At 39.0% G+C, this 24,989-nt stretch overlaps 2 protein-coding genes across 2 annotated transcripts; both read left to right on the top strand.

Moving 5' to 3' along the window:
* The first annotated feature begins 4,906 nt into the window (after nucleotides 1-4,906).
* LOC104008398 (olfactory receptor 51F2) lies at nucleotides 4,907-12,343 on the top strand. Its single transcript, XM_054661955.2, has 2 exons — nucleotides 4,907-5,107; nucleotides 11,079-12,343. The coding sequence occupies exons 1-2, from the start codon at nucleotides 5,099-5,101 to the stop codon at nucleotides 12,006-12,008; spliced, it is 939 nt and encodes a 312-aa protein (XP_054517930.2). The 5' UTR covers nucleotides 4,907-5,098; the 3' UTR covers nucleotides 12,009-12,343.
* OR51E2 (olfactory receptor family 51 subfamily E member 2) lies at nucleotides 5,000-23,029 on the top strand. Its single transcript, XM_001161249.5, has 2 exons — nucleotides 5,000-5,107; nucleotides 20,452-23,029. The coding sequence occupies exon 2, from the start codon at nucleotides 20,502-20,504 to the stop codon at nucleotides 21,462-21,464; it is 963 nt and encodes a 320-aa protein (XP_001161249.1). The 5' UTR covers nucleotides 5,000-5,107; nucleotides 20,452-20,501; the 3' UTR covers nucleotides 21,465-23,029.
* Nucleotides 23,030-24,989: the final 1,960 nt, after the last annotated feature.

Below are 24,989 nucleotides of genomic sequence, written 5' to 3'. Positions count from 1 at the left end.
CAGGTCCTCAGAAATCTGGCCTTGCGACTGCTTTAGGTGGAGAAACATTTATTTCTACTCTCTCCCCTTCAGTCATACAGAACTCATTTTCAGTTTCCTAAACATGGCATGGTTTGGCTCAGGTCTGAGCCTTCTCTCATTCTATTCTCTGAGGCAGTATTATGATGTTTACTGATTCCTAAACTCTGTTTCAAATATAATTCAAAACAGTTTTTTTTTTATTTATATTAAAATTAAAATGACTTTTTATCCTAGATTTTCTGATTGCAGATTGTGGATAAATTAATGGAAGCTTAATTATGTGGGCGTTTTTTATCCTTTTTTAATTTTTCTTTTTACTTTGCAGTGCCCTAATTTGGTCCTCAGTCCACCAAGCAGATGAAACACCACAGCAGCTGACCGTGCCTGGAACATCTCCTTAACCTTCTGTCGTCTCCTCACCCTACTCTACTCTCCTGCCCTCATTACTAGCTCCCCTGTCAAAACCCTTTTCACTCACTCGGATCTCATATTATCAATTACATTTGGTTAGCCTCCCTTGATCACACAGGCTAAATTGTCCCAGCACCTAGGTGATCTATACCAGCACTTCACAAATATGAATGGCACATTAATGCGCTAGGGATCTTGCAAAAGCGCAGGTTCTAATTCAGAAGATCTAATTTTCTTTTCATTTCCAACAAGTTTCCAGGCGATGCTAACATTATTGGTCCTTCAATAGCAAAGATCTCTGTGAATACCACTTGTAGAGTAATTATAATACAGTATTTTAATTTCCCATTTACTTATTTGTATCCCCCACTAGACTTCAAACTGTGTAATATTTAGGGTGATATCTATCGTGTTCAATGTTATACCCTCAGGATCTTGTTCAATACCAGATATATGTAGAGTATCTATACAATATTTCTCTTAATAAATCAATTAAGAACTTTAATGAAAGCATGTGCAACAAGATATAGTGGGAGCAGAGAAGAATGGAATAAATAGGAATATTAGGAATAGCTAGAAGTTCACAGGGAGAGGTAAGGAGGAGTGACATTTCTATATACACCAAAATTGAATGGTCAGTGTTAGCCATATCAACGGGGTAGGAAAACTGCTAAATCCAACATGGCTGGATCCAGGAAAAGAGGTGAGTGAGGCTTTCATCAGACCATGGAGGGCTAGTAGGCCTTATGGAGTTCTAATAATTTTTCTGAACAGTAGTATAAACAAAATGGTTTTTGACATAGTGTCTTAATCTATTTCCTCTTGCTATAACAGAATACCAAATACTAGGTAATTTGTGAAGGAAAGAAGTATACTTAGCTCACAGTTCTGGAGGCTAGGAAATTCAAAAGCATGGTGCCAGCCTCTGGAGAGAGGTCTTGTGCTGCCATTACATGGTGGAGGGCATCACATGGCAAAAGGGCAAGGGCATTTGTGTCAGCCCAGATCTCTTTTTCTTCTTATAAATCCACCAGTCCCATCATGATGACCTTATCTGATCCAACTTATCTCCCAAAGGCTTCATATCTCATCAAGATATGACTTTGGGAATTAAATTTCCAACATGGGAGACATATTCAAACAGTAACACACAGCAACCCGTTTTCGTTGCTGTTGTTATTGTTTGTTCTCTTTTAAGTTTATTTCTACAATTTCAACGCATTAACCCTGGATTACCTGGCTTGCCTCTGGCCTCTTGCTCCTGTATCAAACCCTGTTTCTTTTATATCTTAATCTGTTTGCTCCTTGTGCTAGTCTTAGCCCTGAAACTTGTTTTTCTATTTCCTGATCAAGCATGACCATCCACTTCAGCTGGTATATGCACAAATTTTAAAGGTTGCATAACATCCCAGGACTCGATATAAATGCTTTATATATTCTGTATCATTGAGAATTTTTATCTATATTTTTTACCACTGTAAATAATGGGGCAATAAATTTTGCTGTACATAAAATATGGCCTGCATCTCTGATATCTTCCTTTCAATAAATTCTTAGAAATGGAATATTATGGACATTTTAAGACAACAATATACTGGAAAATATGCTTCCAGAAAGTTCATGCAAACATTGTAAAACAATGCTTAGTCCACTGTAACACAGCAACACAACACTATGTATTATGTGTTTTAAAAAACATTTGCTGATTTGATAGCCAAGAATATTTTACTGTTTACCGTAGTAAATGTTGACAGTCAATAAATAAGACTTACTTCAAGTTCCTAGTGCAGAGTTTTCCTATGTCCAATTTGGTACTTCCTGTTTGGATTACCAAGTTTCAGAAACATTAATATGAAGTCAAATGACATCACAGACTATGATATGTTTCCTGGACTCAATGGTGTTAATATTAATGTATTAATAAGATGTGTTGCTGTGTGATTTCATGGAGGAACATTGAACTCAAATTTTCAGAAAGTTTAGTTAAATTACCAGCTACTGTTCTGCTAGGCTGGCATGAGAATAGGGCAGTGAGAAGAGCCATATTTTGACGTAGTGTGCCAGTGTGTGTATTGGTGCTTTAACCAGTACACACGCTAGTTTCATTTTCATGTACTAAGCTCTGGCACAGAATTTACATGGTACCACTATAGTAACTTTATTTTTCTTATAAGAGTAACATTCTTTAAACCATAAGAATAAAAATATGTGACTATTCCCAAATAGTTTCTGAGACTAATGGGAAAAGAGTCACAGCCCTACAATTTGCCCAACTTGGTAGAGAAAGTGTTTTCAAAGGTCTCAAGAAGTTTCCTGTGCGGAAACACAACAATAAAATACCTTTATGTGCAAGGTATAAGCATGCACAAGTGACAACCTGTTAACATTCAGTTTGGCACATCAGCATGCATGCAGGCTTTGGGGTGTAGATGACTCAAATTGAAAGTAGTAGTGGTGAATGGATAGTCATGTGAAGACTGTTTAGAAAATGAGTTTTGAAAACTGAGAGGGTGTCAGATAGCCCAGGCTTTGAATACGACTTGTGCCATTTATAACTGAGAAACTTAGGTAAGTTACTTACACTCTAATTTTTGGCTTAAACATAGTTTAAGACATAAATCAAACTAATAATGGATTCTTCTACTGAATTTATTATTGTAGAGTTGTGTAAGTCAAAAGTTGACATGGATCTCATTGAACTAAAATCAAGGAATCACCAGGCTGCATTTCTTTATGGAGGGGCTAGGGAAAAATCAGTTCTCTTCTTTTCTCCTTCTGGAGGCTTCCCACATTCCTTGGCTTGTAGCCTCCTTCTGCCATATTCAAAGCCAGCAACAGTGGATCAAATCCTTCTCATGCTGCCATCTCTCTGGTTCTCTACTTTTAAAGACTCATGTGACTATATTGGATCCACCCCAGCTAATCCATCTAATCTTGCCATCTCAAGTTATTTAACTTTAATCACATCTGCAAAGTCCCTTTGCAATGTAAGGTGACATATTCACAGGTTCCAGGCATTAAGACATAGGTATCTTTAGGGGCCATTATCCTGTCTACCACAAACACTTGGCCTAGTATCATGGATGTAGAATGCATAATAAAATATTATTGTTCTTGTTATTTATTGTTTTTATTACATTATGAAGAAGAAAATATCTCAGGCCATGACATTTTCAGTAGTGAAACAGACTTGATAGTGGAGAGGAGATAATATCGGAAGCAGGGAGAATGGTTAGGAAACTACCGAAGTTACCCAAGTGAGAGATAATTGTGACTTAAATAAAGGTGACATTTCTGGAGATGATAAACAGTGATCAATTTCTGATTGTATTTTTCAAAGAGATTGACATAATTTACCAATGGATTAAATGCAGGGTGTAAGAGACAGAAACTGAGAATGAATCAAAGACCCATATGCCCAAGTGTGGTCCAAATTGGTGGGAATATCTAAGGATCTAAAGAGGCCATAAGGAGAAAAGATGGACAACTTATAGCAATCTATGCATTCTATTTATTAAAGACTAATGAGAGTAATAGTAAACTGACAGAAGGTGACATCATTGGCCAAGTCAATCACCCACCTACCTGCAATTTTTCTTGGTATAATACAAGATTTTCAAAATTTGACTATAAGTAGAGAGAACCCCAAATTATTGTGACTAATTCTCTTCAGCCTGGTAGGTTGGGACTTCAAAATATGAAATAGGTCAAATTATAAAAAAGTAAATGAAACCGTATTTTATACACAAGTAAGTTGTGAACTAAGATTTTTACCTACTGTATTCACCAAGCATTTGGTTCATGCCTCTAGGATAACCTTATCATTGGTTAACATGTAATTATTGGTTAACCTGTCTATCTTCTACACTAAAATCCTAAACAGTAAGAATTATGGTGTATTTTTTAAAAAAACTCTATCACTGAGTATAATGTTTAGAATATGGGACATTCTTATGAAATATTTACTGGATATATGTATGGATGAGTAAATGAATTATTTTTTATCTGTAAGAGAAAGACTGCGCTGCAAAGAACCACAGGTGGGCTAATGAAACCATACTGCTGTGAATAATCATAGATACTGAGGAGTTAAGGGGTGGAGTTGGACTCTCACTCATAATAGGAGATGTCATTTAGCAATTTGCTACAGTATTTCGTTTTTTAAAATCTCCTTCAGAGTGACTGCTAGTGATTATGAGGTTCCTTTTAAGGGTAATAAAAATGTTCTAAAATTGAATTGTGATGATGGTTCTTGCACAGTTCTGTGACTTTACTAAAAACAATTGAATCATACACTATAAATGGGTGAATTTTATAGTATATGAATGATATATCAATAAAGCCGTTAAATAAAAAAGCTTTTGAGTGAAATGACACATGAAAAAAAGGTTACATCAGCCCATAAAGCACATAGCCACCGTAAGTAATTGCATAATGGAACAGATATAAAAGGACTGTATGAGGCAAAAGAAGTCTTCTGGGAATCTCCACACCCTGAAGACACAGTGAGTTAGCACCACCACCAGGAACTGGCCTCTCAGCTCTGTGCCTGTCTCCAGTCAGGCTGGAATAAGTCTCCTTATATTTGCAAGCTCGGCCCTTCCCTGGAATCTAAAGCCTCCTCAGCCTTCTGAGTCAGCCTGAAAGGAACAGGCCGAACTGCTGTATGGGCTCTGTAAGTAAAACTGTTTTGTTCGATGAAAATGCTTGACTCTAGATGAATTGGACTTTCTCACCCACAGGGAGTAATTTCCTCACAATGTGCAGAATTAGATTAGATGTTGGTATGGTGGGCTGAGGAGGATGGTAGAATTTCAGAATTATGTATTCCCAGGAAATACGTAGAGAATGGGTATTCCGTTCTGCCTGATATAGGTTAGATAACTTGTTTTGAGTCAAATGGTTTAATCAGTGTGCTAATGTATTTATCACAGTCAGTGAATCTCATTTCTATGCCCAATAACTATTACTAAAAATGAAAAATTACCAATTTCGAACGCATTGCCTGCCAGCTACTGGTATTAAACACAGCGCATATTCTGTCTTATAGATGAGGAAACTGGGTCACAGAAAGTTTATATTACTTGTAGATTTCAGTAAAACAATTGTTTTTGAGAGCACGAGCTTTGGAATTAAAAAGACCTGAGTTAAAAATTCAGCTCTGACTTTCACCAGTTGTATGTGATTTCAAATATGTTTCAGACTTCTGATACTCAGTGTCTTTACCAGAAAAATGAATTTAAAGTGAATCTAATAATACTTGTCACATGATGATATAGTAAGAATTAAAATAATGCTTATAAAGCACTGAGGACAATAATGTTCACAGAACAAGTGTCCAGGAAATGGTAGCTATTTCTATGAGTAATATTTTTATTAATGGTGTAGATGGTCTCAAAACTAGTTAGTGTTTGAGCAAGAATCTGAACCCAGGTCAGTCACGCATGATAGCCATACCATTGACAATAGCATGGAGAATACTGATGACACTATATGGTCTAGTTCAGCAGATTAAGACAGCCACAAGCTATAGCTTATATACTGCAATGAAAGAGGAGCATCAATGTAATCTGAGTGGGCAGAAAAATTAGTTGAGAGAATATAGCTTATTTCACAAGAGAGAAAATGAAAGTATATATGGATTGGAGAGCATGGGTCGGAAAGATTCTAGAGTGAAGGCAGCACAAAAGAGAAGCTTGGGGGAAATTTAGTGCCTCCTTCTAAGGATATTCATTAGTCCCCCTCTTGTCTTGGATATAAACACTTAAGATTTTTTCAACGTAAGAAAAATGCAATGAAATAATAGCTGCAAGTACCCACTACTAACAATTGCTTGGCCTTCTTATATAGACCTCCCGAGGTTCTCATCTTTTACATTTCAGGAGTAGAATCAATTAAAAACTAATCTTTATATGTAAGGGATGAGAGAGAGAAAGAGGAGGGTATGTGTGTGCACACATGTGTGTGTGTGTGGTGGGTAGTAATTTTAATTCAATGATTTACTAGAGTTCGATGTCGTTTGCTGATAAATGAAGCAGGAGGAAGAGCCAGGTTTGGAGGGGAGGAGAGAATGAGTTCCATTTGTCTCATGTAGAAGTTGAAGTAACTGAGTGATGATGGGTAGAGATGTCCCTCAGGGGTAGCCACAGTATTTTATTTACTTTTTATTCACCACGTGAAGCAAGGAGCTTTGTTCTCCAAAATGCTGTCAATTATTTTTCTAAATTACAGGTTTGATTGCTTCACCGTATTTTCATGTCTCATTACTACCTTTACCCTTAAAACCAGAAACTTTGCCACAACGTTAAAGATTCTGCTAACTTTTAAAATACAGAACTCTGGAGATGCCATAATTAGATTGCAGATTTATGAGTCTTCTGGATATAAGTGCTATTTAAAGCCATGAGAATAACCAAGGTATCTCAAGGAGAGCATATGAAAAGCAAGAAAAGAAGAGGTACTTCTTGGGAGAAAAGCAGACTCCTCTAGAATCCCACAATTTATAAGGCAGAGAACAAAACCATTGTTTAACAAACAGGAAAAAAAAAAACCTCACAGAATAACCATCATTGAAGCTAATGAAGGAGAAAGTTTCAAGGAGGAGGAGGTAAATATTGCTGAAAGTTGAGATGAGGGAGAGAAAAACAAATCTGAGATTAAACTTTTAGACTTGGCATGTAGAAAATCACGGGTGACATCATTTGGAGGATTTTCAGAGTCATTAGGGAAAGAATTCAGATTGTTACTGAAGGTGAAGGAATAATAAACAAAAGCGGACTGTTCTCCAAAGGAATTTTTATCCTTATAAAAGATACAGCAGGAAATTGAGAGAGAAACAGGGCTTATGTCTTGTATCCCTCACTATCAAAGCACAAGGCTAATTATGAAAACTATTCAATATATCCTGGTTGAAATGAATGGTTTGGAAATATCTATACAAAACTGTGGGAAGCTTTTATTGTTGAGTTGGAGTAAAACTTGAGTATTGCAGACTGCAAAAAAGCAACCAATGGCACTAAACAAGATACTAAAGAGGGAAAGGAATTTTGTTGGCATTAAATGAGAAGAGATGGAAAATGATTTATTTATTAAAAGCAAAGCTCCTTGCTTCCAGTGGTCAATAAAAGGTGAATAAAATGTTTAGAAATGTCTGGCTCTTGATGCTCTTCAAAAATTTAAGTTCATTACACTGTCCATGGAATTCAAGATTTTCATGATTTGACCTCTGGTGCTTTCTCTAGCTTCATTTCCCACAGCACCTAGCCTCACATTTAAGACTTCGATATACCCCTTCTCTTGTAGTTATCCAACAAACTGGCTTATGTTATTCTTTCATTCATGTCTCTCCTCATTTTATCAACGGCACTGCAAAAGCACACTTCCCCTGTTTTTCATCCTTATAAACTCACATCTACCCATCAAAACTTCACACAGTTATAAATCATACATTCTGTTAAGATTCTTGGAACTAGTTCTTCTTGACACACACAGACACATTCATGTATGCACACACTCCAAATCTGCCACTCCACACTATTATCTCTTCTGCCTTATCGATTAGATACATCCTATCCTTATACACTCTACAACTAGTAGCATTTATCTGTTTGTCTCTGTTACTGCTGATAGACGCTGTCTGGCATGTAGTAGATATTTAAAATTAGTCATTTTTTATTTTCAGTAAGAGTCCCTAGACTCTTGACACAGCAAGCTCAGCTCCCTGCATATGTGTGTGTGTGTGTGTGTATGTATGTGTGTGTATATATATATACGTATATATATGTATGTGTGTGTATATATATACGTGTATGTATATATATATATATACATACACGTATATATATGTATAGTTCAGTTCAGTTTGAACTGAACTAAGTGTTTCTGGTTGATAGGAGCTAAAGTGGAGTTATTGGCTAGGAAAAAGAATAAGGTACCCTCTGTCTCTGAGCCCAGCGTGAATGTAGGAAGGGTGCAGGAAGATATGGTTGTAAAGTGATGGAAAGGAGAGAAGTCATTTTTTTTTTTTTTTGCTAGGCCCAACACAGATCAGGTCAAAATATATACACTATGGTTTTCTTTTGTTTTGTTTATGATCTCTTGGCAAGAAGGAGGAAAAAAACTGCCAAGAAGAATGAAAATAGGCAATGAATAAATTGTTGAAATGAGGTAATGGGAGATATGAAGAAGTTAGGATGAAAGAGAAATTATTCAAATAGCAATTTAATTTTTTTAAGTGGTTACATAAAATGTCCTACAACACAATGACAAAAATTACAACTCAGATATTGCGTAGGAATTAAAAATCATGAAAGCCAGAATTAATTGACGTAAATGGAGCCCCTCTGTACTTTCATAACCATTTTTATTATTCATGGCTGTATATGAGATATTGAAATTATTGAACAACGGTTCTGCTCTTTCTCCCTCACTGGATTATAAACTCTGTAAGTGGGGTTTTATTTGCGTTGTCCTTTAGCTTCTAAAATAGCACTATGTAAGATCCAGACACTCAGTTAATGTCCCTGAGAGAGTAAAGCAAGATCAAGAGAAGTGTTACAAGTGCACTATTGCTCAACAGTTTTTTGTTTGTTTGTTTGTTTGTTTTTTGAAACGGAGTCTCGCTCTGTCGCCCAGGCTGGAGTGCAGTGGCGCCATCTCGGTTCACCTGGAAGCTCCGCCTTCCAGGTTCACTCCATTCTCCTGCCTCAGCCTCCCCAGTAGCTGGAACTACAGGCGCCCGCCACCACGCCCGGCTAATTTTTTGTATTTTTAGTAGAGACGAGGTTTCACCGTGTTAGCCAGGATGGTCTCGATCTCCTGACCTCGTGATCCGCCCACCTCGGCCTCCCAAAGTGCTGGGACTACAGGCGTGAGCCACCGCGCCCGGCCTGCTCAACACTTTTACACATGCCGTTCTGAAAGCCTGGGAATTCTTCGTCTCAACTTATATAAAACACAGAAATCTTTCAAGCACTGCTTTTTCTAGAAAGCCTTCTCCAAATACTACAAACCTACTGAATGCTCTCTTTCTGTTAATTCCTTTTTAGTGTGTTTTGGTTTTTCAAAATTATTTTATCTTATTTCTAGTTGACAAATAATATGGTATATACTTGTGGGGTAAGATGTGATGTTGTTATACATGTATGCATTGTGGAATGATCAAATCAAGCTAATTATCATATCCATCACCTCAAATATTTATCATTTCTTTGTGGTGTGAACATTTAAAATTCTCTCTTTTAGTTTTTTTGAAATATACTATACATTAACTATAATTCTTATTTCTCTAAGAGGTTTGACCATACATTTTAGATATTTTCATCACTCGCCTGAGGACACTGTCATTACTATAAATTTCAGAATCTAAAGCTATAGTTTCATTATTTGGCCAAATCACGTAATCTATAATTTCTTGTTTTTCATCTAGTTTTCTGTTAATTTTAGTTAAATCCCACCCCCACCCCCCCTTTTTTTTTCACTAAGACTTCTTCTGGTGATCCTTGAGGTGGCACTTTATCAGGGTGAATGTGTGAGTCTGGATACGTTGAGGTTCCTCTCCATCCTCTCTTTTGTCAACACTTACTGTCAGCCACCCAGCACCCTTTCTTTTCCCCTGAAGAAAAGTTACCCTGCAACTGGCTCTCTCTCATTGATTGAGCCCTCTGCAGCCAAAACCCTAATCTCTGTTTTTCCCTAGACCCCCGTCTTCAACTCAACCATACCCATCTATCTACCTTTCTGCAATTCTCTACTCTATGAAAAAAGAAATGTGATGTTTGCAATAAAGTTATATTTTTCCCTCCGAAACAAAACAGTAACATTCAATTAGGTATCTCCTAAGAAGTATGTCTTAACAAAATAGAGAGATTCTGTTCTGGAGAACTAGTCTTCCAGCAGACTGAAGAGAGAACTGTGTTGGAACGTGGCAGCACATTATATCAGGTGGGGGCAGCCTCCTGTCTTCCTAAGCCTGGTGGGAGGTCTGTGTTCTAACCATCTCTTCCAAATATGATGCCGGGTATCGTATTGTAAGGGTTTCTTTAATGGTTAGATGCTGAAGCCATTTATTTGTCACTTCTTATGTGTTACTTTGTATTATAATGATCTCTTTCTTCATATTTTCTGGCTTCCCAAATTGTCTGTAAGCTTCTCTGCTTTCCACACTTATGACCAATGTAATATTGCTGTTCCACAGCCCCAGTGTATTTTTCTCTGGTGCCAACCATAGAGGAAAAATAATGCACTACCTCTTTAGCACAATTTAAACATGCCAGAAAGAATGAAATATGATTGGCAAACTCAGGGTAAAGTGTTTATTCTTAGTTCGGTTATCTATGGCTAGAACGATCAGAGGAGTGGTCACGTGATATAAACGTAGCTGCCAGCAAAGGGCCCTAGAGAAGAAAGATTGTACACTGAGGCAAATTCAAAAACAAACCAAAGTGCCCACTACAGCAGTTGAAATCTGACATTTTTTAATCAATTTAAATGAGCCATTCATAGTTTCATATTATATAAATACTCATCAGTTCTCTGTACAATAAAATTATTTTAATTCGATCAATACACAAATGAAAGTAGCTTTTTTTTTTGTTTTAAGCTCTCATCTTGTTCTGTACTTTTCATTCATCACGTCAACTTTGCAGAATATCACCTCCACTTCCATCATTTTCCTGCTCACTGGTGTTCCTGGGCTGGAAGCCTTCCACACCTGGATCTCCATTCCCTTCTGCTTCTTCTATGTAACTGCTCTCTTGGGAAACAGCCTGATCCTCTTCGCTACCATCACTCAGCCCAGCCTCCACGAACCAATGTACTATTTCCTCTCCATGCTGTCCGCCACTGACCTCGGCCTGTCCATATCCACTCTGGTCACCATTCTGGGTATATTCTGGTTCAATGTGAGGGAAATCAGCTTTAATGCCCGCTTGTCCCAGATGTTCTTTATTAAATTCTTCACTGTCATGGAATCCTCAGTGCTGTTGGCCGTGGCTTTTGATCGTTTTGTGGCCGTCTCTAATCCCCTTAGGTATGCCATGATTTTAACTGACTCCAGAATAGCTCAAATTGGAGTGGCAAGTGTCATCAGGGGGATCCTAATGCTGACACCAATGGTAGCACTTCTTACAAGACTTTCCTACTGCCACAGCCAAGTACTCCACCACTCCTACTGCTACCACCCTGATGTGATGAAGCTCTCATGCACAGACACCAGAATCAACAGTGCAGTTGGGCTGACTGCCATGTTCTCTACTGTTGGTGTAGACTTACTTCTCATCCTCCTTTCTTATGTTTTGATCATTAGGACTGTCCTTAGCGTTGCTTCCCCAGAAGAGAGGAAGAAAACCTTCAGTACATGTGTCTCCCACATTGAGGCTGTTGCTATATATTACATTCCATTGATCAGTCTGTCCTTTGTTCACAGATTTGGGAAACAAGCCCCAGCCTATGTACATACTATGGTTGCTAACACCTACCTGCTGATCTCCCCTGTGATGAACCCTGTCATCTACAGTGTGAAAACCAAACAGATACGTAGAGCTGTGATAAAAATTCTCCATTCCAAAGAAACATAAAATTGTAGAATTCTAGCACTAGATGGACCCCTCAAGATAGTATACTTCAGGTCATGTTTCCAATTAAAAACAAAAAACAACCAAAGAACTGGTGCCCATTGAAGCTAAGCACATAATCATTTAAAGTTAAAGCTGGAATGTATCTAGAACATCAGCTAGTCTGACTACTTTATTTTCCAGATGAGGAGGTGAAGATATGGGATGGAAGAGATGAACAGCCTAAAATTAGCCTTATATATAAAATTTCTCCTTCTCACACCACCGTTGGGTCCAAACTGTTGTTGCCTTCTGTCCCTGCCAACACCCTTTCTATTATTATCTCATCTACTTCACAGCAGTTAGAATGACACATTACAGAAAAGTCACTCCTTTGTGAGAAATAGGTAGTATTTTCCAACTGTTCTAGTAATTTTGATTGCCATTTATTATTTGCTTTGACAAGTCATGGTTCTAAGTGTTTTTTGTATGTATTAACATATTTTATATCTAAAGCAATGTTATAAGATAATCACTTTAATTATCAATAAGAAAATTGAGGCATGAAATGTTAAGTAGCTTGCTTAAACAGCTAGTAACTGGTGTTGCTGATGGCAGAGCACATCCATGCAGACTGACTCCAGAGTCCCCCACACTCTTAACTTAAATGCTATATTGCTACCTATAATATAATATATAGGTATATAATTTATATATAATTTATATTTGTAAAAATTATATGAACTTATATATAAACTTATATTTATAAATTATGTACTTATATATGTAAATTATATTTATATTTATAAATATAAATATAGAGAGAAGTTCAGGCAATTTTTACTAGGAAACATAAAGAAGTAAAAAAATTAATTAAAAAAAAACACAACTCTATCCTCTAGAAATTTTCAGTCAAATTAGGGAGAAAAAGCCCAAATCAAATCTTCATACCTTACAGATATATTTCTACCTGATGATCTTTCCTGACTCAAGCATATTTCAGCATTTCTGTCAACCCTCCATCAACATTCTGCCCCAGCAGAAATGGAAAGTGACTACAAATGAATTATGGTCATTTACTTATGAATTTTTTAATTTGTGCCATAATGGTCATGTAATGGCTCAATTCAGAAAGATAATTCATTCCACCCTGGGTGTGTCCATTAATTCTCTTTTTTTTTATTATACTTTAAGTTTTAGGGTACATGTGCACATTGTGCAGGTTTGTTACATATGTATACATGTGCCATGCTGGTGCGCTGCACCCACTAACTCGTCATCTAGCATTAGGTATATCTCCCAATGCTATCCCTCCCCCCTCCCCCCTCCCCACCACAGTCCCCAGAGTGTGATATTCCCCTTCCTGTGTCCATGTGATCTCATTGTTCAATTCCCACCTATGAGTGAGAATATGCGGTGTTCGGTTTTTTGTTCTTGCGATAGTTTACTGAGAATGATGGTTTCCAGTTTCATCCATGTCCCTACAAAGGACATGAACTCATCATTTTTTATGGCTGCATAGTATTCCATGGTGTATATGTGCCACATTTTCTTAATCCAGTCTATCATTGTTGGACATTTGGGTTGGTTCCAAGTCTTTGCTATTGTGAATAATGCCGCAATAAACATACGTGTGCATGCATATATTTCAATGCCACACTAATATCACTAATTTAAGATGGGCTGTATAGTTGGTATCAGGTCCAGAAAGGAAGTAGAAGTAATCATTCGTATCTACAGGCTTGCCCCCTCGCTTTATGGAGATCTCTGCCAACTGCACCTTATTACAGGGCCCTTGATGTTATAATAATTATAATAGTAATACCTCTCCCTCAATTTCTTCCTGTATTCACTCTCATCCTTACCTGTCTTATTTTTAATTTTTAGCATTTTTATTCCCCAACATATTGCATATAGGCTGTTTCTTTTCTGGTTTCCTCATCATTCCCTGTAGGAAATTTATTAAGTGACTATAGTATTTATAGTACTGTAAGAATTATGTCAAATCCTCAGCCTGTTTGACAACAACATTTCAGTTTCAATTATTGTTACTCTTCATCTTTATATGTTGGAATGTCCTGGGACTTTGTTCTCAGACCTTTTTGCTTTGTCATAATCCCTTCCTTGGTCATCCCATCCAGTATCATGTCTTTAAGTACCATCTCTATGCTGACAAAATCCAAATTAATATTTGTAGTTCAGACTTATCCCACTGCCTGTGTATCAATATCACTACTTGAATGTTTCATAATCATCTTAGAATCAACATCTAATATATACTAATATTCCCATCAAGGAAAAAGCATGCTCACCCACAGTCTTCTCTAACTCAGTAACTCTACCTTCCAGTTTGTTGAGACAAAGCACTTGGAGTTATCCCTGATGCCTTTCTGTCACCCCGATGCTACATCTAACCTTTTAGTAAATCCTGGTGACCCTTTCTTCTAGATATCTCTGATATTGATGTCTAAAATCAAGTCAATTTATACCACCTCTACTGCTACCACTGTGATGCAAGCCATCATCTTGGACCTGAATTATTATAACAGATTTCTGGTGGTCCTTCCTTCATCCACATTTGCTTTACAGTCTATTTCCCCCCACAGTGAAGTTAGACTGATTAGTTTAATGCACAAGGCAGATCAAGTTCAACATACCCCAATGGCATCCTGTCTCACCCAGGAAAAATTCACAGTCACTGTAAAAGCATATAAATATCTATATGATCTATATTCCCTCCATCAGCCCAATATCATCTTCTACTACTCTGCCAGTGATTCACTCTATGTCACCCACACTAGCTTCCAAATATTTTCTTAAACTCATCAAGCATGCTTCAACATCAGAGTTCACACATGCTATTCTCACAACCTGGAATGTTCGTCCTCCAGAGACCCACGTGACTTACACCTCACTTTATACAGATCTCTGCTCAAGTGCACCCCATTACAGGGCCCTTGATGTTATAATAATAACAACAACAACACCTCTCCCTCAATTCCTCCTGAATTCACTCTCATCTTTATCTGCCTTATTTTTAATTTTTAGCATTTTTATACCCGAGTATATCACATATATGTTATTTATTTTCTAGTTTCATTACTACAACATAATGTTTTTGAGAATAAAGAATTTGTTCCATTTATGCTATCTCCCAGCCCTAAAACAGGGCCTGCCTGCCACATAGCAAAAATAGTAAAATGTCTTAATGATCTGGCTCTGTTTACCTCTTAAGCTTCATTGCTTCCCCTCTGTACAATGCCCCAGAGACAACAAACAACCTGCATGTCCTAAGTCCCAGCGAAGAAGGCCCTGTCCCTTTTAAGCCTACCTCCACCTAGAGTATTCTCACTCCCTTCCTTCTCCTGACTTAGAATAGAAGGGGCTCTCCTTCAGGGACTTTTCCTGACCTCTCTGGTCTGCCTGGTGCCCTTTCCAGGTGCTCCTACAGCACCTTGTTCTTCTCTGTCAAGACAACTCTTTCCAAACTCTCTTGTCACCATTCTCCCCACAACAAACTCTGAGCTCACTTCTCGGGGTCAGGGACTGGGTCTATTCACTGCTGTTTCTACATTTCTATCTATAGTGTCTGGTCCATTGTAACTTTTACTCTTCATTGAATTAATGAAGAAATACTATCTTTGATGCGTAAGGATTCGGATGGCACACAAGAAGATAACAAAGTTCTTTTACACCAGAAAGTTCTTCATATCTACAAATATACTTTCATGAAATTTCACATGTTGGAGAATACTGTGCCAAGTACTGCCATTTGGTATAAAAAGTTTGCTCTTTTTCATATGACCTAGTATACCCTGATCCTAATCTTGTGAAGCTTTATTTCCACTTTCCAACATAAAACTTACTTTGTCTAGTGAATGAATGTAGGTAAGAGTAAAAATTAGGAGGCCAATTTAAAGAGGTGATTTATATTTTGAAAAAACTGCCAGTTTATTTCTACATATTTCTTTCCCCTTCTATTCCCTAATACGTACCCCCGCAGATCATCTTTACATATCTATAACTCACAATGAAGCAAAAACAAAAATCCAGAGAAGCTACAGGCAGGTCCAAAGTGGAAAGATGGAAAAGCTCAGGTGATACAGGCCTACAGACTAGATTTTTTGTTTATTTGTTTCCATACACTACTACTACAAAGGATAGCAAATAGAGCTGAAGGAAAAGGATGGAGATACTCAAAGTCCTAAAAATGGAAAGGAGAAAAGGGAATGTCAACCTCAAGGACAAATGAGATGTTCACAGAACTTCTGCAGATTCTCGTCCCCCACCTCACCTCACAAATGCTAACCTGTGAACAGTCCTCCTGTCCAACAATCCTGGCAGCTTATAAGCTTCCATCTATAGGAAATTGGTAATGTAGACACCGAGACTGGGTGGGTTGCAGAACAAATGTCATGCTCTGACCAAGATGGATAAGCTCACAATGAGTTGGGGACTTTCCTAAAAGCCAGAGCACTAGTAGTCACATGGCCACTGTTGTAGCTACTTGAACATGGTAGTGCTGGTGAAGATGGAAATAAGAGGAAACATGCAAAAGATTTTTAGAAGGAAAAATAGACAAGATCGGTTGAATAATTGGATGTGAAGGATGAGGAAATGCTATGTATCTTAAGTTCCTGTCCCACATGACTAAATTCATAAGCACTTCCGCTTCGTCCTCCTCAAATTCACCCTCCCAACAGCTTCTGGAATAGCAATCTGAAACACATGTCTAGTTGTGATGTCCCTGCTTAAAACCATTTATTCACCTCCCAATTCCTACAGGATGAAGTCCTTGAGTTCACAGCATATCATCAGTTCACATCCATTGACCTCTCCAGTTTCTCTTTCCTTTTTGGTTGACTCTATGCTTCAGCCAAGCTACAACTCTTCGTAATTCTTCTATAGAAAATTCTGTTTCTTTCATGATTTTCTGCCTGCTGAAATACCCTCTTTTTGGACCCACCCAATGACTAAATACCCTTCTCAAGTTCCTATAAAAATCTGTGGCATTCACTGCTCTTTCATACCATTTCAGGTTTGTTTGGGTAGGTGTGTATGACCACCCTGAAGGCAAGGACTTTGTCTTATTCACCTCTGGCACCCTAAACTCAGCACAGTGCCTGCACAAAACTAGCCTTGAGAATGTGCTTATTACACAATGAATGAATTAATTAACTCCATTGCCAGATATAGATGACCAATAAATACTTAATGGCTGATGGAAGTACTTCTGTTTCTGTGTTCAAAGATTACAGTGACAATGACAAAGCAAGACTCATGTGTGAGGCATACTTAGAAAGGATGGCAGATAGAACAGGTTAGTGTTAAATATTAATAAAGTATGAAGGTAACCCTGCTGGGTATGACGTAGGGGACACGTCACTGGAAGACAGCCATCAAGCATCATGAGGTACTGAGGATACCTCAATATCCTGGAGAAGGTAGTTGGGGTGAGTTTTTTTATCTATTTTGCTTATAACATTGTAAGCCTTTGACAAACATTTGTTTAATGTGAATAAACAGTCGGAATACCTCGTTCTCCAACCAATATTATCACTAATTAACTATATGACCTAGGACAAAAAGCTGTCATATCATCTGGGCTTTATCTGTAATCTAGGAGCAATGAAGAGCAGCTTTGATACATTAAGGGCTGTTTTGTCAACCAGAAGAAAGGTTAGGGAAAGATATGGAGAATTGCATGCCCCTATTTTGAATTATGGAACTATACTTTTGTATTTTTAGAGAGGATGCAAACTCCTAAAGCCCAAGGACCATGCCTAGTCACATATGATGTCTGCTGCATCTAGCAGAGTGGCACATGAGGAAACACACTAATCCTGTGGCTGACTGTGTGTGCTTGGTTTAGCTTGGAGAAGTGGGAGCAGATTGTCGAGAGCCCAGTATATGTGAGTGTGGAAGTGATGGAAGAGGCAGTGGGTGTTTTGAGGTTGCTCTCCCTGGACAGGAACAGTGGGAAGCCCATGGGAATGGCACACAAGTGGACATGGAGATGTTTTTCCTCTGTCTGCCAAGTCCCTGGGGCCTCAGTTCATACTCTCACTGTCTGTTCCCATGGGCTTTCTGAGTGGCATTATTAAAAAGGCCTGAACCAGAAAGCAAAACCAGCTCCAGCTGCTCTTTCTAAGTAGGACTGTACCATTCTCAGGTGAGCACACCCTTACCTGGGGTCAGGCAGCCTTGGCTCCTGCCATCCTAAGGGACCTTGAAGACCCCACATACTGTTTCAAGTCAGGGCAGGGAGAAGCCCTTGTGTCCCATCCACAGCTTTATGGGCTGGGAAGAAATGTCCCAGAGTCTTAGCTAACAATCAGGAAAGGCAGGTGAGAATGAATGCAACAGTCACATTCGGACCCAAAGAGAAGCTGAAATTGGGTTTAGCAGGGAGTCTACTTTAGGCAGGATGCCAGGCAACATGGGAGGGTGACGTGAGGTCTTTCAGGATAGGTATTTTGGGAAATGAGATGATAGCCTAAAGTCCTATACTCGAGTAAGCATGTGCAGGTACCAGCAAGGCAGAAAATATGCTCTGCAGAGAGAGGGCTTAAGAAAGTACCCAGCTCTGGGGCCAATAAAGACTCTTGTTATCTGTCAACACTGCATGTGGTAGCCTGGGCAAAAGGCATTAAGAAAGTAAATATACATCCCTGTGTTCCCCTTGCTCTCCATCCATGCCTGCTCTTTTCTTCACCCTGGGTCCCATTTCTCTGGAACACAGTGGTCTAGTGATCTGACCTCTCTTCAGGGAAGGTTCCTTAGTTCCGCCCCATATATTTCAGTATGATTTGTTTAAATTTCTATATCCCCTTCCCCAAGCTATGACGGATACAGAAATGGATGGATGGATGCAAGATGCAAACTATCTTGTATCTCACTAAAGGATGCAATCATCTGCTTCCGAAAAGGGCTTTTCATGTTCTGATAGCAACTGGGAGCCAAATATGGGATTTAATATTTGTCAAGGAGCTTAGCTGTTTTGTCTGCACAAGTTCTGAAGGTGGAGAAGAGAAAATACACGCAGAAGTATGGGTTTTGTAACCTTCAAACCCCAAATCTGTCCTTCCTTGCTTATCCAAGATGGGGAGAATCCAGTTCAAATCTCTTTGTACTAATTTTATCATATTGTACTTTAAGATCACTGGTATCTAACCCCTCTACATTAAGGCCAAACTGAAGGGCATCTCCCAGCTGCAGTAAGAACTCAGATGATGAGTGAAGAATTCTGGGGTTGGGGGAGTGCAATATAAGCAAGCTAACCTGTTTCAATGAAACAGATGATCAATGAAGACACTGCATCATTTGTTTCCAAAAGTTAGGCCTTGCAGCCAAGGCTTTGGCTTTTTAGAGAAAATTAGCTCTAAAGACCAGGGCATCTAGGCAACCTAGCGGAGAAGAAGTTTCATGAAGTTAGAGCCCAGGTGTTTGGGTGAGGGTAGGGAGTTGTGGCAAAGCAACACTGGGCTTCTAAAAAAGAAATGTCTCCCCTGAGATGAATGACTTGTTGGCACAAGTTTCAGGAAAGACAAAGCTCTAAAAATATCATTGTAAAATTAATAATACTTCTCCAAAGTAAGGACTCAACTCAAACTATCCTTGGATGCAATTAAAATGGCCTTGGAAGAAGCTTTCAGGTGCGGAGGTACTCACCAGTGTCCTGCCAGCACCTTCATCTCTGAAGAAGTCATCGGAGGGAGCCATTACCTTGATTTTGTGACCACAGATGAGTTTCCTTTAATCTGAAAGAGATTGACTTTTGGCATTTTTTTCTTAGTTTTTGTTTATTTATATTCTTTTAAGCTTTAAAAAAAATGTCATTGCTGTGCTTCTTATTCCTCTGGCTGACTTTAGAATTGAGGACTGGGAATCCTGAAAATTTGCAGTTATCTCCTATCCTCACTGCCTTGGAACACCCATTATTCCACTCTGTCTAATTTCTACTCATGTTTCAAGTCTAAACAGGAAGATTCCTCTGTGATCATGCCTCTCCCTTTCTCATGAATTAAATGCATGTATTATGCTAGTAATGCTTCTGGAATGAATGAATAATAGAAAGAAAGAAAGTGGGGGGAGGGAAGCAGGGAAAGTAAAATAAGAAAGGCAGCCTTATCTGGAAGGAGCTCCCAAAAGTGTATCTCTTAACACCTATCAGAAAAAAAAAAGGGCCAACAAATATCCAGGCAACGAAGGTATGGACCAGTGGGAAGAATCTGAGGGAATTACATTTTGGAAAAAGCATTGCTCTCCCAAGATTCCCTTTTAAAAATTTAAATAAACCTTGAGAGTAGTGATGCATAAATGAATTTGATCTGTCACAGTCCCGCCTTTGGAAGAGGGCCTCAGAGCTTATGAAAGACCCTAAGTGGGGGTGGGAGAAGACAAAAGGGGTGGGATGTCAGTTTCAAGTTTCCAGGGCATTCTCTGATTGTGCTCTATGTCCCTGCAGACTGCCAGTGTGACCTCACCCTCTCCAGTCACCCCTCCTCAGTTCCAGCTATGAGTTCCTGCAACTTCACACATGCCACCTTTGTGCTTATTGGTATCCCAGGACTAGAGAAAGCCCATTTCTGGGTTGGCTTCCCCCTCCTTTCCATGTATGTAGTGGCAATGTTTGGAAACTGCATCGTGGTCTTCATCGTAAGGACGGAACGCAGCCTGCACGCTCCGATGTACCTCTTTCTCTGCATGCTTGCAGCCATTGACCTGGCCTTATCCACATCCACCATGCCTAAGATCCTTGCCCTTTTCTGGTTTGATTCCCGAGAGATTAGCTTTGAGGCCTGCCTTACCCAGATGTTCTTTATTCATGCCCTCTCAGCCATTGAATCCACCATCCTGCTGGCCATGGCCTTTGACCGTTATGTGGCCATCTGCCACCCACTGCGCCATGCTGCAGTGCTCAACAATACAGTAACAGCCCAGATTGGCATCGTGGCTGTGGTCCGCGGATCACTCTTTTTTTTCCCACTGCCTCTGCTGATTAAGCGGCTGGCCTTCTGCCACTCCAATGTCCTCTCACACTCCTATTGTGTCCACCAGGATGTAATGAAGTTGGCCTACGCAGACACTTTGCCCAATGTGGTATATGGTCTTACTGCCATTCTGCTGGTCATGGGCGTGGACGTAATGTTCATCTCCTTGTCCTATTTTCTGATAATACGAACGGTTCTGCAACTGCCTTCCAAGTCAGAGCGGGCCAAGGCCTTTGGAACCTGTGTGTCACACATTGGTGTGGTACTCGCCTTCTATGTGCCACTTATTGGCCTCTCAGTGGTACACCGCTTTGGAAACAGCCTTCATCCCATTGTGCGTGTTGTCATGGGTGACATCTATCTGCTGCTGCCTCCTGTCATCAATCCCATCATCTATGGTGCCAAAACCAAACAGATCAGAACACGGGTGCTGGCTATGTTCAAGATCAGCTGTGACAAGGACTTTCAGGCTGTGGGAGGCAAGTGACCCTTAACACTACACTTCTCCTTATCTTTATTGGCTTGACAAACATAATTATTTCTAACACTAGCTTATTTCCAGTTGCCCATAAGCACATCAGTATTTTTCTCCGGCTGGAATAGTAAACTAAAGTATGGTACATCTACTTAAAGGACTATTATGTGGAATAATACATACTAATGAAGTATTACATGATTTAAAGACTACAATAAAACCAAACATGCTTATAACATTAAGAAAAACAATAAAGATACATGATTGAAACCAAGTTGAAAAATAGCATATGCCTTGGAGGAAATGTGCTCAAATTACTAATGATTTAGTGTTGTCCCTACTTTCTCTCTCTTTTTTCTTTCTTTTTTTTTTTTTTATTATGGTTAGCTGTCACACACAACTTTTTTTTTTTTTTGAGTTGAGGTCTCGCTCTGTCACCAGGCTGGAGTGCAGTGGCACGATCTCGGCTCACTGCAACCTCCACATCCCATGTTGAAGCAATTCTTCTGCCTCAGCCTCCCGAGTAGCTGGGACTAGAGGAACGTGCCACCATGACCGGCTAATTTTCTGTATTTTTTAGTAGAGACAGAGTTTCACCATGTTGGCCAGGATGGTCTCGATCTCCCGACCTCGTGATCCACCCGCCTCGACCTCCCAAAGTGTTGGGATTACAGGTGTGAACCACTGAGCCCGGCCTGTGTACAACTTTTTAAATAGGGAATATGATAGCTTGGCATGGTGGTGTGCACCTGTAGCCCCCACTACCTGGAAAGCTGAGGTGGGAGAATCGCTTGAGTCCAGGAGTTTGAGGTTACAGTGATCCACGATCATACCAGTACACTCTAGCCTGGGCAACAGAGCAAGACCCTGTCTCAAAGCATAAAATGGAATAACATCAAATGAAACAGGGAAAATGAAGCTGACAATTTATGGAAGCCAGGGCTTGTCACAGTCTCTACTGTTATTATGCATTACCTGGGAATTTATATAAGCCCTTAATAATAATGCCAATGAACATCTCATGTGTGCTCACAATGTTCCGGCACTATTATAAGTGCTTCACAGGTTTTATGTGTTCTTCGTAACTTTATGGAGTAGGTACCATTTGTGTCTCTTTATTATAAGTGAGAGAAATGAAGTTTATATTATCAAGGGGACTAAAGTCACACGGCTTGTGGGCACTGTGCCAAGATTTAAAATTAAATTTGATGGTTGAATACAGTTACTTAATGACCATGTTATATTGCTTCCTGTGTAACATCTGCCATTTATTTCCTCGGCTGTACAAATCCTCTGTTTTCTCTCTGTTACACACTAACATCAATGGCTTTGTACTTGTGATGAGAGATAACCTTGCCCTAGTTGTGGGCAACACATGCAGAATAATCCTGTTTTACAGCTGCCTTTCGTGATCTTATTGCTTGCTTTTTTCCAGATTCAGGGAGAATGTTGTTGTCTATTTGTCTCTTACATCTCCTTGATCATGTCTTCATTTTTTAATGTGCTCTGTACCTGTCAAAAATTTTGAATGTACACCACATGCTATTGTCTGAACTTGAGTATAAGATAAAATAAAATTTTATTTTAAATTTTGCTGAGTGTTATGCCTATTGATTTTACATTTATAGAATCCTATAAATCAGAATTGGAGATGTGAGTGATTTCCTAGTCTTCTTTCTCACCAGTGCAGGAATCCTGACTGGAATGGTTCACACGTTAGTAAGGATGCTGAATGCATCTTATTTCAAGGTAGGGTATTCCCACTGTACTTTTGAGCAGATCCAGTGAGCAGCTGAGATCTGAATACAATCATTGGGCCTATATGTTCCCTCTGTAGCTTCACTAAGCAAGTCTTGGGTGCAGGACTTGGGTAGATAAACCATGAGGGAGACTCTATACTGTAGGCTCTCTCTTAGGAGGAGGGAACCACAGATACTTGATGTGTACTGATGACAGATTCTGCTAGCATATAGATCTGTGAGCATTCAACTGTGCTTCATTGTTCAGAGGCAGTAAAGTGGCTTCCAAAGTCATGCAGTTAATCAATGTGCATAGGCCAGGGCTAAGGGGAGAAAACACAATGGAAGAAATGGGTGATTTCTCTAAAGAAATGAAAGTGTACCCATGCTCTGTAAAGTGGAGATTCAGGTGTTGGGCCCCACCCTCAAATAATGAGGTCAGGTGCCTCATTTTATGAGGTTAAACTCTGTTATGTCTCTCCCCACAATCTCAGTCCTCTTCTACCTTCCTGTCCATTGCTTTACCTCAATTTGGATCCTCCAGCCTACTTCCATATGCCTAAGAACATAGCCATATTGACAATTTAATGAATAGTGGATTTCTTTCTCTTCTGTGAATAGCTAATCCCTTACTGTCTCCCACTATGATAGGTTGTTTATATATTCTTATTATCTCCTCTCCCCTTTCCTCTGTCCTAAGATTTTTAACTTTTAAAAGTAGCCCAGGCTGGGCACGGTGGCTCACGCTTGTATTCCCAGCACTTTGGGAGACTGAGGAAGGTGTATTACCTGAGGCCAGTAATTTAACACCAGTCTGGCCAATATGGTAAAATCCCATCTCCACTAAAAATACAAAAATTAGCCAGGTGTGATGGTGGGTACCTGTAATCCCAGCTACTCTGGAGGCTGAGGCAGAAGAATCACTTGAACCAGGGAGGCGGAGCTTGCAGTGAGCCCAGATCGCCACCACTGCACTCCAGCCTGAGCGACAGAGTGACACTCCTTCTCAAAAAAAAAAAAAAAAAAAAAAGTAGGCCAAAGACTTCTGTGCCAATGTTCATAGCAGCATTATCCACAATAACCAAAAGGTGGAAATAACCCAAATGTCCATCAACAGATGAATGGATAAACAGAATGTGGTTTATATATACAGTGGAATATTATTCATTCTTAAAAATCTGGTACCTGCTACAACATGGATGAAACTTGAAAACATTTTGCTAAATAAAATAAGCCAGATGACAAAAGGACAAATAATATATGATTCCACTCATATAAGGTATCTAGAATAGGCAAATTCATAAAGAAAGAAAGTAGAATACAGTTACCAGGGCCTGGGGGAGGGGAGGATGGAGAGTTATTGTTTATGGGTGCAGAGGTTCAGTTTGGGATGATAAAAAAGTTCTGGAAATGGATAGTGGTTATGGTTGTACAACAATATGAATCTGTTTAATGTTACTGAATTGTACAGTTAATGTTTAAAATGTTAAATTTTATTTTATGTATGTTTATCACAATAAAAATGGCCAAAAATAATGTAAAACTCTCATTATCAATTTTATCTTAAGAATATGTTGAAATGATTATATTTTAGATGTTAGGTTTAAAATATATTATTAAGTTTTTTTTTGTTTTTTTTTTCTTTTTTCAAAATGTGTTGCCAGGTGCTGTGGCTCACGCCTGTAATCCCAGCACTGTGGGAAGCTGAGGTAGGAGGATCGTTTCAGCCCAGGAGTTCAAGAGTAGCTTGAAGAGGATGATATTTAGTTCAAAGTAATAAAGTTTTAATAGTAGGACT

Source organism: Pan troglodytes, chromosome 9 (assembly GCF_028858775.2).
Source record: "Pan troglodytes isolate AG18354 chromosome 9, NHGRI_mPanTro3-v2.0_pri, whole genome shotgun sequence".
Lineage (NCBI taxonomy): Eukaryota > Metazoa > Chordata > Mammalia > Primates > Hominidae > Pan > Pan troglodytes.
The sequence above is the reverse complement of the archived record's forward strand: the minus strand, read 5'-3'. Positions and strand labels throughout refer to the sequence as shown.